Source organism: Agelaius phoeniceus, chromosome 2 (genome assembly GCF_051311805.1).
Source record: "Agelaius phoeniceus isolate bAgePho1 chromosome 2, bAgePho1.hap1, whole genome shotgun sequence".
NCBI classification, from domain to species: domain Eukaryota; kingdom Metazoa; phylum Chordata; class Aves; order Passeriformes; family Icteridae; genus Agelaius; species Agelaius phoeniceus.
This window is the reverse complement of record NC_135266.1, coordinates 79,718,553-79,736,934: the sequence shown is the minus strand read 5'-3', so window position 1 is coordinate 79,736,934 and position 18,382 is coordinate 79,718,553. Positions and strand designations below refer to the sequence as shown.

Sequence of the window (18,382 nt, the reverse complement as noted above, 5' to 3'; positions counted from 1 at the left end):
CCCAGCAGAAACCAAGAAATGAATGGTAGGCATTTTCCTGAAACTCACTTCCATCAATGGCTCCTTAAAATTGATTCAGAGAAATGAATCTGTGTGGGGCTGAAAATGCAGGCAGCAGGCAGGAGAAGACATGTGCAGCATCAGCCAAGGACAGGGGCCACCAGCAGGTAAGAAAAGTGGGTGGATAAGAGAAGAGGAGTTTAGGAAACAGATCAAGGAGAAAGAATGGTATGGGACAAAGCACACGAAGCTCTGAGATGACGTCAGTGTCATAAATGGGCCCTTTGCGCCTTCTATGACTAAGGAGGTGACATGAAAAGCCCTTCCATCTTACTGCCAATCCTCCTCTCCCCCTCAAAATCCAAAAACGGTTCATTAAACTGTGAGAAAAATCTTTTTTTGTACATTAGCCTATTTTCAAGACTCTAAAAATAACATTCTTGGGCCCAAATTTAGCCCTCTGCAAACCTTACAAAATTAAATTAAGAGCACCAGTAAGGCAAGGAAGCAGGGAATGGAGCCAGGGACATGACTGCGGCAGCCTGGCTGCAGGGGGGGACAGCAGCTGCTGATACATAAATGCTACTGAGGCAGGTACCACATATGCCTGCAGCTGAAATGTGCCACCTCTGTGTGCCTCAGCCTTTGAAATTGTTCAGTGGGAATAAAACCAAAGAATTCTTAGAGATCTGCAATGAAGAACACATCCAGAGCTGGGCAAATCATTACTACTTAGGAATAGGACCACAATGACTTAAGAGTTACACATGGCTCTTTCCATCACAATCATCACTAAGATGGTTCCTGTAAGAAACAGATACAATGACCAAAAACCAGTGGAATACTCTGCCTTGCCTCTAAGTCGAATCAGGTCTTCATTATCTTTTCCCCACAAAAATGTTATGCTTGGTAACTGAATCTCTGGAGAAATGAAGTCCTGTTACACACCAGAACAGCCTTTATTTCTGTCTTCTTTTACCAAGTAACATCATGTACCCATCCCACCTGTCAGCAGCTCTCCCTCTAGATGAAACAACTAAGAGACTGAGAATGGGAGTACCTTAGAACCTAAACACATGTCCTGGCTCAGCTCAGAGGGTGTGAGGACTTTGTGCCACCACCTACCTTTGTCCTCTGCTCAAGCAGCAACTTGGCAGAACAAACCCACACTGCTACATTCAACAACCACTTCTCTACTCCAGGATCCCACCTTGTGTAAGCTCCAGCACAGTCACCCCCAGATGAAGGTGCAGAGCTCTCTCATGCCCTCCCAACTACTGCCCCCAACACAGGGAAACTGCAGTTTTGTTGAGGCAACCTCAAGATCTAAGCAACAAAATCATGATCTCCTTTGCTTGTATGTATGGGATCAGGGAAAGATATTTAGGACCTGCTAAAAAGGTAAGACTGCTGCGATTTAGGGTACTGCAGTTCTGGCAAGTCTCTCCAACCACATGTTCACACTGCCTCCTAATACAGCAGCCAGCATGCTGCTACAGAAATCCCTCTCCTGGATGATGTTCCTGCACAATTTGTGCACACAGCTCATCCTGAACAGCTGCTGCCAACAGGGGTGGTACAGAGTGGAATTGCAAACACATTCTATGCACAGGTCTTAGAGCTCTGTGCACCACTGAACACTGTTCTAGAAAGACCTGAGAGGGTACATGGCACTCTAAATTCAGAGTTTGCTTTTTACCATGAAGGAAACAGCCGAGGTGCTTTCCTGTAGTACTGCCTGGTGAGGTGCTTGCCTACCAGCGATGCTGCACAGCCTGGCTGACAATCCCCGTCCTGCGCTGGCTGAGGCCAAGCCAGGACTGCCTCCTCTTGCCCTCCCTGCCAGTGCTGTCACTGCTTCAGTGTCCAGCTCAGTCAAGATGCCCAGGGTCCACTTTATGACTTTTATAATGGAAGTTTTTCCATAACCTGGATCATTTTGCCAGGACTAGCTTAGAGTGTGGCTGCAGGAGTGAAGGCAAGCAAAACCCAGGCAGGAGAGAGGGAGTAGCTTGAGCCAACCAGAGAGAGAGTCATTTTATCCCTGGACACTGCACAAGCCTCCTGATAATGAAGATGCATGAGGAGAGCACCTGAGGTCTCTTCTAGCCATCTACCAGTTATTCTTTTGTAACTTTCTCCTGAATGTTTGAGTTCTGAAACCCACAAAGGTCAGATTGTTTGGCTTCACACAACTTAAAGGGGAGAAAGATTTGTTTTACCAAATTGTTGTGTAACAGTTTTCACAAGTCCGCAAAGATTCTTCTATCCTGAATCACAATAAAAATGAGCAAAAGGAATCTTTTTTGGCTTAGACAATATTAAAATGTACCCTTTTTTGTAATTTTTTTCCTTTCCTCTGAGTTAATCTCTCCTTGGTAACCTCCTACACACTCCAAGTCACTTTGCACATTTTGAAGAGAGTTGTGCATAAAGCCACAGCGCTGGTTCGACACTTTCAATCTGACAGCATGAACACCTTGCTTCTGTATTACTCCTTTCCCCAAAACCTCTCCCCATGTCTGCTCCATCTACTGAGAAGACAAGCTCTCCAAGCTGGGAACTGCTTTTGCTCCAGCTACACAGTCCTGTTTCCTACAGCAGGAAGGCGGTCGCTTAACTCGTCCCTTGACATAAACATATAACCTGCCTGTACAGACAAATATTATACACACACCAAGTCCCCTTGCTTCTGCAGCCCCTGAACTCAGATTTGGCAGGTCTCTGTCTACCTTGTGAGCACGCACTGGTCAGCAGCAACAGCTGAAAGTCATGCTGCAGGGACAAGAATGGACATGTTGTACATGTACAAAAACAGAGAGAATGAGTAGCATTTAAAAAAATCTATCTATCTTTTCAAATATGAAATTGAAACTCAAAAGCCAAGTAAGGGGTTTAATCTCCTATAGGAAAATATCTCTCTGAAACTTTACACTTAAAGGACTACCTGGGAATATTCTGGTTGTACTTAACATATTTAAACTTTCCTTTGCTCCCTTTTTTTTTAAGGTCTTTGTTGCAAGAAATGGAAAATTATTAAATGCCCTCTTTAATCACCATTTTTGCAACTTTACAGGCAATGTAGTCAGTAAGCTGCAGAAATACGATTTCACCTGAAACTGGAGATCTGTGCTGGTCCCCCGAGGCACTGTGTAGCAGTCAGTGGAAAGCAGGATACCTGGGAGATGCACCTTTAGGATAAGTACCCTTCCTCCCACTGAAGGCTAAGAACTAGGGTAAAGGAATGTCAGCAGAGATATGGAAGGGCAAATCCCAATTCTGGTCCTTCCTTGTGGTCAGCATAGCAAAACCCAATCTCCTGGACATCCCCAAACAACTGAGCAGTCATATCCTATGTTTTCAGAGAAGTACAAACGTGCTGTGTGCGAGAGGCAGCAGGGAATGAACCCAAGTCAGATACAAATACTGCATGGATTTAATTTAAAAAGGCATGACTCCAAAGCTTGTAAGACAGGTTGTCTTAGCTGAGGTATAAAAGACAGCTTTTGTGTCAGAGCTGGCTCTTGTCTGCTGTCACAAAGAACCACATAAGGGAAGTCAGCCTTCCTGCAAAGACTTAGCCATAGGATTACTTTTACATATTTGATTAACTTATTAACTTTATTTGTAAATTAATAGCAAAACATATACATTTACATAACTAATGCTTCTCTGCTTTAAATGCCTTTTGGGGGCTCTCAAACCATGTTCACCTATTCCTTCCCCTGAATTGCCCTACCACTCCATCCCTTTCCTCTTTCATGGCTGTTTCCATCAGTCAATCAATGAAGGACAGTGACACTATGGCAGGTGCATCAAGATTTATCATTATTCCAATGATGGTGTAAAAACACCTGAAACAAAACAGATAGAGAAGCTCTTTCCATTCATGCCAGAAAAAAATCCCCACAGCGGTCTAATTTTGTCCAGCTGACATTGACAGAGGATGCAGAACTGACACAGGTCTGTGCAGAAACAAGATGAGTATGCTTCTGTAGGACAGTTTTTCACAGGTGGATAGGTTTCTTCTCTAAATGAAATGTTTCTTACCACAGGAAAAAGGGGAACATTTTTCCTAGCATTTCACTGCTAAGGTGCTTCTGTCCTCTCAGTGCTCAACCATCAGGACCACGGAACAGAAGCCATGCTTACTTGACTGCAAACACTGCACTACACTGAGGAGAATTTCAGCTGCCATTTATGGCTATTTCAAGTGTACTTGGAGAAGATTTGTGTGCTAAGAATCCTACTGGAAATGCAATAAAACATAAATCAAGCAAGTAAATGGACTTAGTTGATTATTTTTGAATCATTAGGAATACCACAGGAGAAAGACTATGGGAAAGAACAGAAATATCTCTGCCTGACTGAGGCACAGGGACTTTTCTGAGGATTATGACCAGATGGCTTGAAAAACTATGTTAGAGACATTCAGAACTGCAAGATATTAATTGCAGAGAAATGCTTTATGTTTTATTCCTTTGGGATATTAAAAGTTCATAGGGTAAAAGACAAAACACCATGGACACATGGATCATTTCAGAAGAGTACACAAAGAATCAAATATACCACCAAAAGACCACATCAAGCCCATTCAGCTCCTAAGAGAGCACTTGGCCAAAGGCAGCCTCCTAGCTTGTTAAAAAAAACAGAACACAAGAAGTTCTTAAGTTATCAAAAATGTTCTGACAACAGATCATGTATTACACTACTCTAAAGAAAGTAATAACATACAAAGTACACTGCAACTACTTTTAACTACTCCTTCCCGACACAACTAAAAAAAACACATCACAAACTGTGATCTCTGCCTACCATATATGTTTTGAGAAAGCATAAAAGTCCTTGAGAAATCACTCGCTTACTTACCACTGTCTTGAAAATCTTTAAAAAGCTGAAGGTTATTGTATTTAGAAAAAAGAAATACAGCCCCTAAAGTAATATAAAGGGACTCTTCTGAAGGAGGAAGCAGCCACCATGCAGTGTTTCCCTGGGGTTTTCTGCTTTGTTTTGTCCACGATGTTCTTCTCCACTGAGACCCGATGTCCAGTGACAAAGAACAGCCTCTCTGGGTTCCCTGGGCTGGTGAATCTCCTGGGCCCTCGCTGCACAACTACAAGGCAAAGCTTAGAAGCTCAAAGGAACACATTGTTGAGGGCCACTCGTTCAACCACGGCTGGCTTGTCTCTTCAAGTTTGTATGGCTTGGTGCCTCAAGACAATTCTCTCATTAGGCTCTGACAGAAAGTCGTCATTGACTCAACTCAGCAACACTCCCTGGCACAGAAAGTTGCAGATATTATCTATTCAGACAAGTCCAACATTTTTTAATACAGAACCTTCTTCACTGCCAAGGGTTCCACATACGTCTCAAACCACAACGCCTCTGTTCTCCATGGGCTGCTCAAAAACTTTGGACAGCACATTAGCTTGACTCTATCCTTTATTTTTACTGAATTTTGTTTAACAAACAACTTACATGCAAAAAGAAGATTAAAAGTTTCAAGGAAACCATTAAACTAGTTCAGTGAATTTCATATCAAGTCTTAAGTGACAGAAAAATACTCTGACCAAAACCAGAGTTATAAATTCTACCAACTAAAATAAGTCACAGAATACTGCCTGCATTACTAAGAATTTCACTTTTGAGTTTGATACAGATAATTATATATTTATAATGAGCAAACAATCATACAGAAGGGAACAAAGATGTTTCATTCCGTGCAAAAACATCTACAGAAAATCAAATCTTGGCAGGCACTGCATGCAATCACAATTCCATGTACTCCCTTTAAATACCATGCTTGTTCATTCCTGCCTGATCTGTCCTTCAGTTTACAAAACTATAACGGGGGCAGGGGGGGAAGCCACCTCTTACCTGGTTTTACTCAACAAAAAGAAAATTCTTGCACTTTGTAGCTAGGAGAAATATGGCAGTCAATTAGGAAGAGATGAAAATATTTTTCAGAACATATGAAGGCCATTTGCTCATTCTCCTTAGCTTTCCATTCCTAATAGATGGCAATCATAAATGCTTCCAGAGATTTCTTTCACTGTGCGTTACTCCACATTCAAGACTTTAGGTACCTCTATATAGGAAAAATTAGCAATGTTTGCTGTCTTTGCTCTTTTCTAACTAGATGAGCACTTAGGGAGTATTATTTCCATGTAAAGGAGACAGAAAACTGACTGCATCTGGCTTTTTTCCCTATCTAATTTGCATGAAATCAATATTTTGCAACCCAGAGGTTGGCTACTCTGTGGGTTTGTTTCCTTGAAAGGGGGAGGTGCAGAAAAGGACTTAGGGGAGAGGTGCAAAGAGGAAAACAAGATTTTACCATCTCTTGGGATATTTTAAAATGAAAATTACTATAATTCTTATGAAATATCCAGCACTTACTATAAACTGGAGTCTTCGAAAAATGTGGCAGTGGCTAAATTCCAGTCACTAACAGGGCTGTCCTGATATGACCATGCTTATGGACAAGAGCATCATTCATTCTCCAGAGCCAGTCCTTTGTGCCTTTGTTCATCAACAGCTTAATGCTCCAAAGAAAGGAAGGCCATTTTCCCCAGGCACACAAATGCAATTCGTATGGTCAAAATCAGAATTTCAAGATAGTTAAAATATGTTTCCCTGTAAGACTTCTTTACTTCTCTTCCGCTGCTCTTTAAGTCCCTGTTTCACACCTTTGATAACATAAAGCACTGCCTGTTCTTGGATTTGGCTCTTGGATTTCATCCCTGTGTACAAAGGGACCTATGGAAGTACAACTGGCAGGTCAGGTGAAGGCCACTTCTGCCTGCATAGCTTCTACTCCTGTACAAACACATGAAAACGTGAAGTGCACCTCCATGTGAGAACAGAACCAAGCAATGACGCAGAGAAATACACAGTCAAGTCTTCATACAGTGACAGTAAAAAAATGAACAGTTTATTCAATTTCACTGCTGCATCACCAGCTCACATCTAGCCAAGTGTTTTGTGACCACAGGTCAATTATCTTCACCATCTGGTGGCTTGTGCAATACAGTCTGTAACTTAATAGCAGTCACAGTCCAGTGCACCGGGAAGGAAAGCTCCCAGCATGGAAGACATCTTTGCATTTGCTATGAACAACTGCTGCTTGCAGGCAGCCTCATACAAGGAGTCAAGGGCTAGTCTGAAACAGGAATATTTATCTCCATATATTATCACGGAGCTGACTGGCAGGGCCGAAGGTCTTCAAATACCATGGAGGAGCTTAGGCAGAGATTTTGTCATGATTTAGTGCTTCCAAGCTAGCATCACTCACTGACTGAAAAGTCCCTTAAAATCAAAACTGAAAAACATTGCTTAAATGAGTGCTTAGAGTTTAAAACGTTATGTCACTCTCTAAACCCAGCTCTTGTTGAACATGTGTTACACATAACCAAAGCCTGACACACTTCCTGCATTGGCAGGGAGATAGTAATGGAAAAGCTCACTGAGGCTAGTTTTAGTGATTTACAGCAAAGGATGGAGGGGGGGGAGGGAATCACATCTTTCTTCAATATGTTTTTCTACTAACAATATACGTGTCCTACAAAAAGCTAGTCTAAGCTACTTTGCACTAAAGCTAGAGTAAAGCAAAGGTGGCAAAGTCAGTGATTGGCATTTCAATCAATCCTGCCCAATATCATCTGAAGGACAGGATTTACCTCAATTTTACAAGCCTATATCTGGAGATATTACTCTGCACTCTCTCCACAGTCAGACGAGAAATACATTAGGTCCTCAAAACAGATAAAACTGCACATTTACTTGAGGCCAGTTAAAGCTGGGATCCACAGAAATCACTTGCTGCCCCTCAAAGTATGTTCCCAACATCTGCACCAAGGACTTCTCTAGCTCAACTCCACTACATTCTCACCTAACATGGGCATATCCTTAAAGCTGAAATAGATCAGATCATAAATGATCTATGTCCTTCTACTGAGCGCAAAGGAATTGTGGTTGGCTAGCTTCAATGCAGACTTGCCCAAACAGATTTAATCCAGGAAACCTAAGGAGACAGCAACAGTATCCATTTACTGTCTTGGAAGGAAATACTCCTTCATATACCTTTTGTCATGCACCAGTTATGTATCTTACAAAACAAACCACATGGGCTTGTCTACAGTCTTTAACCATACACATAATAGAGAACAAATTAAAGTTACAAGCCACTCTGTTTCTTCCCATTTCTAACCTTCAAGTCCTGGGAATGTTACAGCAATATTCTTGCACCTCATGCATAAACCTACTTACTGTAAATCCACCAAGTCCTTGTATGTTAAAGAAAATCTTTATGTAGGGAACAAACAGTCATGAATGGTCATATGCTTGTTTTGTCTGGATTCAAAGGAGTATCAGGAATTGTGGATCTTGCTGCCCTTAAAGGGCAGAACAGTTTCGTGGTCACAACAGCAATGCTAACAAAGATTTAAACCACTTTTTCTGAAGGCTGCACAACTATGCAGGTGACATGGATCTGTTGTAGTTTCCTTCTTTCTAGGTGCAAGAAGCAATATAAAGAAAACAACAAATGAGTTTCCATCCTTTAGCTTAAGCTTTTGCTGCATGCAATCCAAAAGCAAACATAATAGGCCCTAACAAATTATCAGGCAAAGGTACTGCTCTTAAGGGAAGTGGCAGCAGGCTCTAGGGCTATATCCACTGCTTCTCAACTGCAAATGAACAGGATCCAACCCTTTTATAAGGGCCACGCCAAAGCTTTGAACATGGTAAGCTTCAGGCATTATCCTATAAAGCAACAACTACCTAAAAATGAAAATCCCTACTGATAAAAAATAGAGCATCAGTAAGAAGACTCAAGTACTATAAAATGCACAGACACGTCTCCTCATATGCATAGGAGAAAATACTGCCTACAGGACTTAGCAGCAAGAAACTCACTGTATTTTATTAACCACCAACTTCCCAGATCTATAACAGCTATTTATACACTCCAATCCCTTTGGCAAAGTTGGCTTTAAGGTGTTTTTAACATCTCAACTCAAATTACAAAATATCTATGGATTTCCAAATCCATTTTCACTTCCAACTACTTCAATTCTGTTCTTGCCTGACCTATAACTTATGTTAAAACATATGGCAGGGTATTTGCTAAAAAATCCCTCCAAGATATATATACCCTAAATCAATTCTAAACAGTTTTGGATTTAAGATCAGGAAGGGGGTGGAAGGAGAACCTAAGAGTGCTTTGTTGCTTTTCTGTTGGGGTTTTGGTTTGCTGTTTTTTTTTTTCTTTTGGTTTTTTTCCTCTATGAAACTAACTGAAGCAGCCAAAAGTTATTTAGATTTAGTTTATGAAGTGAAAATTCTGTAAACTTTCTACTGGAAAGGCAATTTAATTTCAGTTCCAGATACCGACATGCTCAATATACATTAAAAAAAAAACCCAAAACAACAACAAACCTTCATAAAGGTTATTATTAAATACTTTGGAGAAAGATCTAGGAAAAATACTGCACATGCATTCAGTAGGAATCCCTAGTGGCTGTCTCATTGACCTCATTACACACATGCGCGTGCACACACAGAGTGTTAATTGCACTCCAAAAGAAAACTGCAGGCACAGACTGCAAGAAATTAGGTGGGTCCTTCCTCTGGTTCCCTCCTCCCAATGGACGCCTACTATTCTTCTAAAAATTCCCCACAGAAAAAGAGAGTGCTAATTGTAGCTATCACAAAGTGTTTTTCCATCGTCACAGAAATTTAATTCCTAAATTTGAGCCAATGCACACGCAGAGGCAGAGACCAAATAGAGGTAGGAGTGATGATGAATCCACATAGCAATTCACTCTAGCAGGGAAAATTTAAACACACAAGATAATAATCCCATAACTGGCATATCCACATTAAAATCTTGAAAAGCTTATTTTCAGCCTCTTAAAGCTAACTGATGCAACACCTTCCTGTGAGAACATGGCATAGCCCAGGCACTTGCCACCCATACCACAGAGTTACCACAAAATGCATCAGTTCCCTCTTTAGGGCTAGTTCTCTTACATTCTTTCAGGAACACAATAGGACCTCTTTTTGTCCCACAGTAGTGAGATGCTTAGCTCAAATCTCAGCACCTGAGTACTCAAATCTAAGTAACACTTGGGAGTTCACGCTGTCTTGTGCCAATGAAAGCTCCACAAGATTCTCAGGTGTGTAAGGAAAGACCTGGAGTAGAGAATATGCTCATGCCACTGTATCAGTTAATGGTACTGCCTCATTTGCAATATCCAAGGCAAGGCCACATCTCAGAAAGTTAAAAGAAAATAGCAAAAATAATCAGGACCTTAAAAAGATCTCTCACAGAACTGACTTTCAAAACTTGTGGAACAGTCACATGACAGAGATGTCAATTCAAAGAAACCCAAACAAAGAATGACAAGGGAAAGAATGTCCATTGTCCTCGACTTAAGACCTGAAAGAAAATAGCATTAGCTGGCCATCACTCATAACAACTGTTCCCTCTGGGAGCTGGCACCAGGCTGCAAGAGGAAGCCCAGGGAGCAAACAGTAACACACCAGCACCGACAGCGATGATTAGAGGGCAGATGGTGGGTCTGCAGTCGCACTGGCAATACCAGCACGACAGGCTGAACACAGGCAGAGAACAGATCATCTGACCCCCAAGAACTGCTCTCCAGCATAAGACACTCTCAGTAATGAAGAGTGAAATGATGAATGCATGAGTTCCTCGAGGAGAATTAAATCAATCCGTAGCATTGGAAACTGTCTCTTTCTCCCTATATTCTAATACAAGTAGAAGCATGGAAATGTATTTTCTCCAGGTCTGCCTACCACTGACAAGCAGCCGCTGGAGTGTAAAGGAATGACCCAGCTTTACACCTACACACAGGTGCACTGCAGCCACTCACACCATCTCTGCAAGAGTAAGCTTTAGGTGAAGCACAGAAGACATGTGCCAAATTGTGTTCACACAGTGTTGATGCAGGTGAAGAACAAGAAGCCTTTTGCCAGCAGAAGCAGGTGCTCACACTTAGCCTGCAGTGACACTATTGAAAATAAGTAATCCTCTGCTTTACCATCTCTCCTGAAACACTACTCTAAAATGAAAGAGGAGCTGCATTTGTTTCAACCAAGGCAGAACTTTAGATTGCTTAGAAATAAAAAAAGCAGGCAGGCTGTGAAGAAATCACTCCTGCATATTATAGGAACTGTGGCACAGCATGAAATTATGGGCTCCTAATGGCCTCCAGGAACATATAGGCATCTTCTGCTTAAAAAAAATCTCTCATGCAGCTAAGTGAACATTCCTCTGTGGACACTATTTTTGATTGCTAGTGAGTACAGAGGCTCTGTTGAATGGGAAACCAGACAAGCTGAGGAGAGCTGGAATCCCTGCCCAGACAGCTTACAGTTCACACAGATAAGGTGACAAAAGGGAGGAAAGAGTCACAAGATACAATCAGGATTGCAAAGAAAACATGTTGAGCCATCTTAACCACCAGAAGGGAAAGACAACTGCAGTTCTAGAAAGGAAATATTGGCTTGGCCTCTACTTCTAAAGGTAGTCCTCAAGTGTCACAGAAACTGTGAGAAGACGAATTGGACATAAAAACTGAAAAAAGAATTCACATATGCAAACTTCAGTAAAAAAAAAAAAGAAAAAGAAAGTTAAGTAAGTTTAATTTTTTTATAATATCATATATATAACATAATATTATACAGTCACAGTGGTAGCAGAATTTGCAATCTTATTCATATCAACAAGCCACTTAGCCTCAGCCTAAAAATTATATTTTCTGTATGTTAGAGTGACTGAATACCCTGACTTCACAGGGGGAAAACTTCAGACATATTACAAATTTCCACACCCAGGCGTGTTCAGAAGATAACTATTTGTATCCATAGGCAAAAGGTGCAAGCTATCATAGAGTGCACATAAACTACTGATTAATTTCCAAATCTTAGCTTAAAATTGGCTAATAATCTGCCTTTAGAAAGAAACATTCATATACTTGTCATGAACAGGTGGACTCTCTGTTATTAATTATGGATGACTGAGACAGCACTCACGGGATGAAAAATCATCACGCTTGTCAAAGGAATTAGCTTTGTATTCAGAGATTTTTATGCAATTTTACTGTGTTTACATTTTACAAAGATTCTCAACCACAGCTGAGAAATGCAGGAGTTGTTAATACAATGTACCACTACCAACAGTTTTATACCCAGGGACTTTTTTTTTTAAGAGCTAAGATATATCAACAAACCCCTTGGTTTCATAGGAGGAACATACAGATAGCTTTCAAAACTCCTGTGACACCAAACTAGAACTCTGAATTTATAATTAACTATTCTAATAGCATAATAATCTAAGAGCTCTTTTTTTTGGACCTTTTTTATGTCAGAGCAATTCATTGTGACTGAAGGTTATTTTTATCAGCTCGGAGATTGCAATCTTTCTCTGAAAGGATGTACTTCCAAGGACTCAGTGTTTACAAACAGGCAGAAGCTCTCAAGACTGAACACCTCATGTATATACACATACACACAACATACATACATACATAAGGAAGAAAAAGTATATACAACTAACAGGTTGAGGATTTCACTTAAAGTACCTAAAACAAAATGAAGCAACTTTGAAAATTCATCTCCAAGTGAGGATTGAAGAGTCAGCTTTTTCAAAATTAAACAACTTTATAAAGAAGGATATCATATGGTAGAGAGTAAACTTCAATTTCACCTGTTTGACTTCAGGTCCTTTCAGTAATTTCACAAAACATATTTTGGCATTACTGAAAGCTGACATTATTTTACCATAGCAAACTCACAGAAGCAAGATGTTCTCTAAAGGAAGTCACATTTTTGTAATTTTTTATTTTTTAAGACAAAACATACCCTTAAATCTGGAGAGAAGTTGTCTGCTGAGGTGGAGATGGAGTCAGACGACAAAGCAGAAGCAGATTTGGTGTGAGTGGAATGGTCCGACTGCGACGTGGAAGCGCTATAAGGAGAAACACCAGAGTGTATCAAAACTGTGCTCAAGAAAGTTCAAAAGCTGACAAGTCCAGCCACTCTCTTACAGTCATATCAGGCATTTCCCACTGTTCCTACCCTTTCCACTCTCAGTTATTCAGCCCTCAGCAGTGCTTTAAGAGAACCTGTTCTACTTGCCATTACCAGGGATTACCAAAGCGCACACAACTCATTACTAAAACTTGTCTCTGACTGAGCCAACATTACCACAACCACCACCTTGAGCAGAGGAACACACTCAGTGCCCAAAGCTGGGTGAGCAGCTGCAGTGGAGCTGCAGGTTGGGCTATGTGTGGTGAGAGCCTGAGCCAAGAGGCCAGAACTGCCAACCCATTGCACAGCCAAGGGCCTGGGGACCTGTGGCCTGGCCAGGTGACCGGACACTCCGAGACACGGCAGGAGCCAATGACCCCAGACCTTCCTGCATTTACACTGGCAGGGTATAAGAGCCCAGGGCTTCCTTCGTCTGGGGTCCCTCCTCAGAGGCACCAGCTTGAGCTGCTATTTTGTTATTTAGTTACTGCACTAAGATTAAGTTGTTTTAAGGATCCAGTCATCTGAGACCCTGATGTGGGAAATCCGGGCTGGAGATGGTAACAAAACTTGGTCTGTCTGTGAGTGCGGGGTGTGTAGCTGCAAAGGGGGGCTTTGCTCCCAGCTCAGGTGCTGAGAGAGCAACTGTCAGACTGGCTCCTGGATGGTTGGATGGGGACGTTTCCTTAGCATTGGATCAAATCTAAATTGCAGAACTAAGGGCCTCCATTTCAGCCCTTCAGATGGGAGACATTAGTGTGCTGCAAGGGGATGAAAACAGACAGACTCCTGAACACGCGCCAGCACAGCCCCGACCGCAGCTGTACAGCGGGGGAAGAAATTCAGAATTAAAACTCTTTCATTGCACACAACTTTTCTTCTTCAAGGATGCATACAAAGCTGAGGAGAATAAAAAGACTCTCCCAACATATGTCTCTGGTGATATAAAATGCAATTCTCTAAATAACAAAGCAAAACAAAAATTTTCCTTTTCTATACAGTTTGCCTAATATAGCTGTAAACAATTAAAATAAGCTTATATTTTACAGCATTTTTATGCTGCCACCTCTCCTAGAACCCTAATTGCTTAAAATGAGTATTTGATACCAAGGCTTTTAAAACCCCAGATGACTGCAAAGAAAGATCCTATGAGGTACAATGTTACTTCCTGAAGTCACTGTACAGTGATAAATACTACCTGTGCCAATTAATTCTTACCAACCCCACAAAGGTATTAGCTGGGTGTAAAGATACTCTTAAGGATCAGCTACCAGACTTGGAAGCCTAGCCTTGGCTGAAGCAGAATACCAGCAGGAGTATTATTGTTAGTACTTATATTAATTAGACGTGTGACAACCTAGAAATAGCTGTATCTGAGCTTCCAAAGGGCCTGGAGATTTGGTTATTGTCTGAAAATCATTTTGCCCCTGATAAACAGCCACCAGAAGGCGAAAATGTTCCATTTTTATTTCTATTCTTTGGAGTTTGGCAAAGTATTGCACAGGGAGTATTAAAAACAAAAAGGACCACAGAAAAATTGGGCTCTTGCTGGGAGTTAGTCCTGTCTGTTCAAGAATTAAAGAGCACTGGCACCTCTTTCATCCTATGAAGTAGAAACTTCAAAATGGAACCTTTAGGAACAGTAAAAAGTTATTTTAAATAAATTACACTGGTGTGGCAATCGATTAGCACAATTCCACTGAATGCACTTGTTGTACAAGGTTCAACAGCCAGTCACTCAGCCTTCCAATGTGCTCAACTCCTGTGGTGTTGCCAGGTAAACTCACATAATTCTGGATGGCCAGAGTGACTTGTGCATACAACTCACGCCTCAGCCACCCTACAGTCTCTGTTCAGGCAGAAAATCATCTTACACTAAAACAGCAAGAAACAAATCTGTAAAACCTCCCATTCTTATGAAGGAAAAGGCCTCATATAAGCACTGTATCTGGGTATAGTTTCACATTACAACAAATCTGATACAAACTCGCTGCTGCTGCTGATGGGCTGCTCCCATTCCTCTCTCCTCTGGACCCAGAGTGCACATTGCTGCCATCTCCATTGTGCTGGACAGGCATCATGGGATGCACGGTTCAATCTTCCAATCTGACAGGGCAGTAAACTATTAATAAACATGAAGAGAGTCTTCTGTTGGGTAACAAGGCTGATTGGATTCATTACATGGCTATATAAATCATCAGATGCAGCACAGAGAGGGAAGGAATCTGTATCTGGAGATGATGAGGAAGGCTGAGAACACTTTGCGCACAGCAGCCTGCAGGCATGCTAAATTAGGCTTAGCACTAAACCACATTTTTACATTACTCTCCTTAAATGAGCTCAGACCCCTTATGTGCTCCCTTGAAACTTCTTTCAGCCTGGTTTCTGCACGGTCAGTCTTCACCTTCGTCTTTGCACCTATTTAATTATCTTGATTTTTAAAAGCATGTAAAAAAAAAAGAAAAAAGAAGCACTTAATTATTCCACAGAGCAGCACCCATTTACTGTACAGCAACCTATAAGGAGATGGTACTTAGAGTGTACTTTAAGGTACTCCAAAGTCATCAATGAAGATGAAGCAGACACTGTAGATGCTGTTATTGTTGGGTGACAAGCCTGACTCCTGTCCCTGGGACCCCACCGTGCCTTCTCCCACACCGGCTCCAGCCGGGGGAGCCAGAGGCTGAGGGTAATCCTCCAGAAGCCTTCTAGCTCCCTCCCCTTTCAGGGCCCACTCTTTTGTGTATTTAAATGCATTTTAAAGATCAGCAGCTCTGCTGAGTTTACAAATCCTTTAGCACAGGTAAAAGTACCTAAGCCAGGGCACACCAGCAGCTGACCTGGCCCTGTACCCCATGCAGTACAGCTTACTCAACCAAGCAACCACAGCAAAATCACAGTAACCTATTGGCAGAAGCATTTGCATCAAAAATTTAATGTCCTTTAGAGACAGAAAAGGGAGCTGGAAAGACCTGACAGGTTTAGTGGAGTGTGCTAGTCTCTGCCCCAAAGTGAGGACAAGCTAGACCCAAACAGTTCCCAAGAGCTGTCTGTCTAACTTGCTCTGAACAGCTCCCAGGGAAGGAGAGTGCTAACAAAAGAATCAACATTTCACCAGTTTTCCTGCTGACACAACTTGTCTGCCCAGATACCTTCCCAGTGACTGCTTAATACACAAGCAGTGATTATCTAATCATTGTAAACCAAATATTTTTATGAAATTGTTAATTCATTTCACTTTCAAACCAAGGGGCAAACAGCATTAGGCAGGGGAAAAAGAAAAAGGAAAAAGGGGGAGAAACATAACCCACAGCATGTCTGAGCTGTGAAAGTGTTTTATGTTTATTGATCACACTTGGCTTCAAGTGACTGTTAAAGAACAAAAGCATTTGCATTTTAGAATTTTAGAAGTAGATTTTCAAAAGCTCCCCACACCAATGTCCCTGTGTTCCTCCAGAAACCACCAGTGAAGCCTCCCTCCAGTGACAGCAGTGGGAGCTTTTGGGAAGCAACACCTGCAGACACAGAGAACAATACCCCTGGGTTATGCAGCTCAGCACAGCATGCATAGGTTGCATATGGTTGGCTCGCTACCTCTGTTCTCCTCATCTGCCATTTCCAGGGAGCTGAGATGGAAGGAAGGAGCAGACAGCAGAAAGGCCGCTGGTTTGTGGCTCCCTCCTCTTATCGTTGTCAGGCAGCTGCACAGCTCCAGCTCCACTGCTTAGCAAACTAATTAATCTGACGTCCCTCCATGCACATGAGAAGTTTATTAGTTTCAGTGGTTTAGTCAATCTTAGCTCCCCTTTGCTGCCAATACAACAGCAAAGATCCTCAAACCACAGAGTTTCATATGCCTATGGATAAGGGAGAACAGGAGAGCATCCTGGGACCGGCACACAAACTCAGAGTGAGGACACCAGAGCTCCCTCCATGCTTTGCCACCAGCCCCTCTGCATCATCTCAAGCAAATCATTTACTCATGCTTCTGCCATGGCTTCTGCACATTATCCCAGCTTTTGCCGATGCGAAGTTAAAGCTGTCTCGTGCAGTGCTTTTGGCAGCCTGATGGGTATGTCTGGCATTAGTTTAATGTGCTGAAGACCCCACTGAGGACATTCTGTTCTCATGGGGACAAACCCCCAACAGCTGTAACTCACCAGTAAGGCAACACAGAGCAGACCTGAGGGATGGCCAGGGTAAGATGGGCACATGTAAGTGCTGGGCTGGGGGCACCTGACAAACATCTGAGAACACCGGTAGGTTTGGACAGATCTGAGGCAGGGTTAGAAATCACTAGGGCTGTGCCAGTCACTGCTATCTGCAATACTACTTAAACATGCAAAATTATAGTATTGGCTCTGAACTTCATTAGGGTTCTGGAAAACAGCATATACTCAGATTCACAAAATACTTTGAGTCTGCCTATAGAAAAATAAGTGAGCTCCTGTGAGGAACCAGGGATGACCAAGGACCTCCTGGAGCTTTTCTCTTCCCCATGCTTCAGGCCCAGACAGCTCTTCCTTGTCCTTGTTGATGGATGTCTGTGTTAAGCATGAAATGAGACCCCTTCAACAGGTCAAAGGCACCTTCAGGGAAAGGACCTTACTCCTGTGACTTCCATCCCTATTTACTCCTCTCCTCATTCCTCCCCCACGCAGAAGCAGGAAACAGGTCTAGGGTGCAACTAACACTGATCTGTCTTTCATCTTGGTAATTATTTTTATTATTTAAATGTTTTTCTTTATAGCCAGAATTTGAATGATAAACGGTCCAAATGTGAGCTGTCAGCACAATGGTCTTATACAACATCTGCACGCAGTAGTAACCCTTTGGCTATAAGGAATACATACATGCAACCAGTAAGAGTATTACACTGGAAACTGAGCACAGTGACTCAACTCCTGATAAAGTGTTCATTGTTATTAGTAGGACTATCTCACAATATGCCAGGTGGTTTTCAAACATAACTCAGACTCAGACAGATGCCCTCCGGTGGTTCCTGTTCAGGCAATTGAAAGGTATTACTGCACCCGAAGCAGAATTGAAGGCATGCCAACGTGCTGAGCCTAAAGTGTCAACAAAGATGGAAAGGAGCTGCAAACAGAAGTGTCTGTGATGCACAAACTTGACCTGTTAAACTATGAACATGCAGGGGAAATATTTTGGGGGAAACCCGTGATAAAGTCTCAAGCCACTTCAAAAAGTATCATTAAATGGCATTTGCCATTAATGATACAAGGTAATCTCCCTGCAATGTAAAAAAAGTGATGTATAAGAAAGCCCAGGAAGAGAAACAAAATTCATAGTTGCCATTTGCTCT

The 18,382-nt window shown here is 41.9% G+C and overlaps 1 protein-coding gene across 3 annotated transcripts in view; it reads right to left on the bottom strand.

Moving 5' to 3' along the window:
* Positions 1 to 18,382, bottom strand: part of MTMR2 (myotubularin related protein 2) — a 62,942-nt gene that overhangs the window by 28,145 nt on the left and 16,415 nt on the right. For 2 of the 3 annotated variants that reach the window (XM_077173971.1, XM_054653320.2), the window contains exon 2: positions 12,889 to 12,994. The exons of the other annotated variant lie outside the window; for it this stretch is intronic. In XM_077173971.1, coding sequence (XP_077030086.1) covers positions 12,889 to 12,994 — 106 coding nt within the window. The remainder of the gene's footprint in view (positions 1 to 12,888; positions 12,995 to 18,382) is intronic. 3 annotated transcript variants of the gene reach the window in all.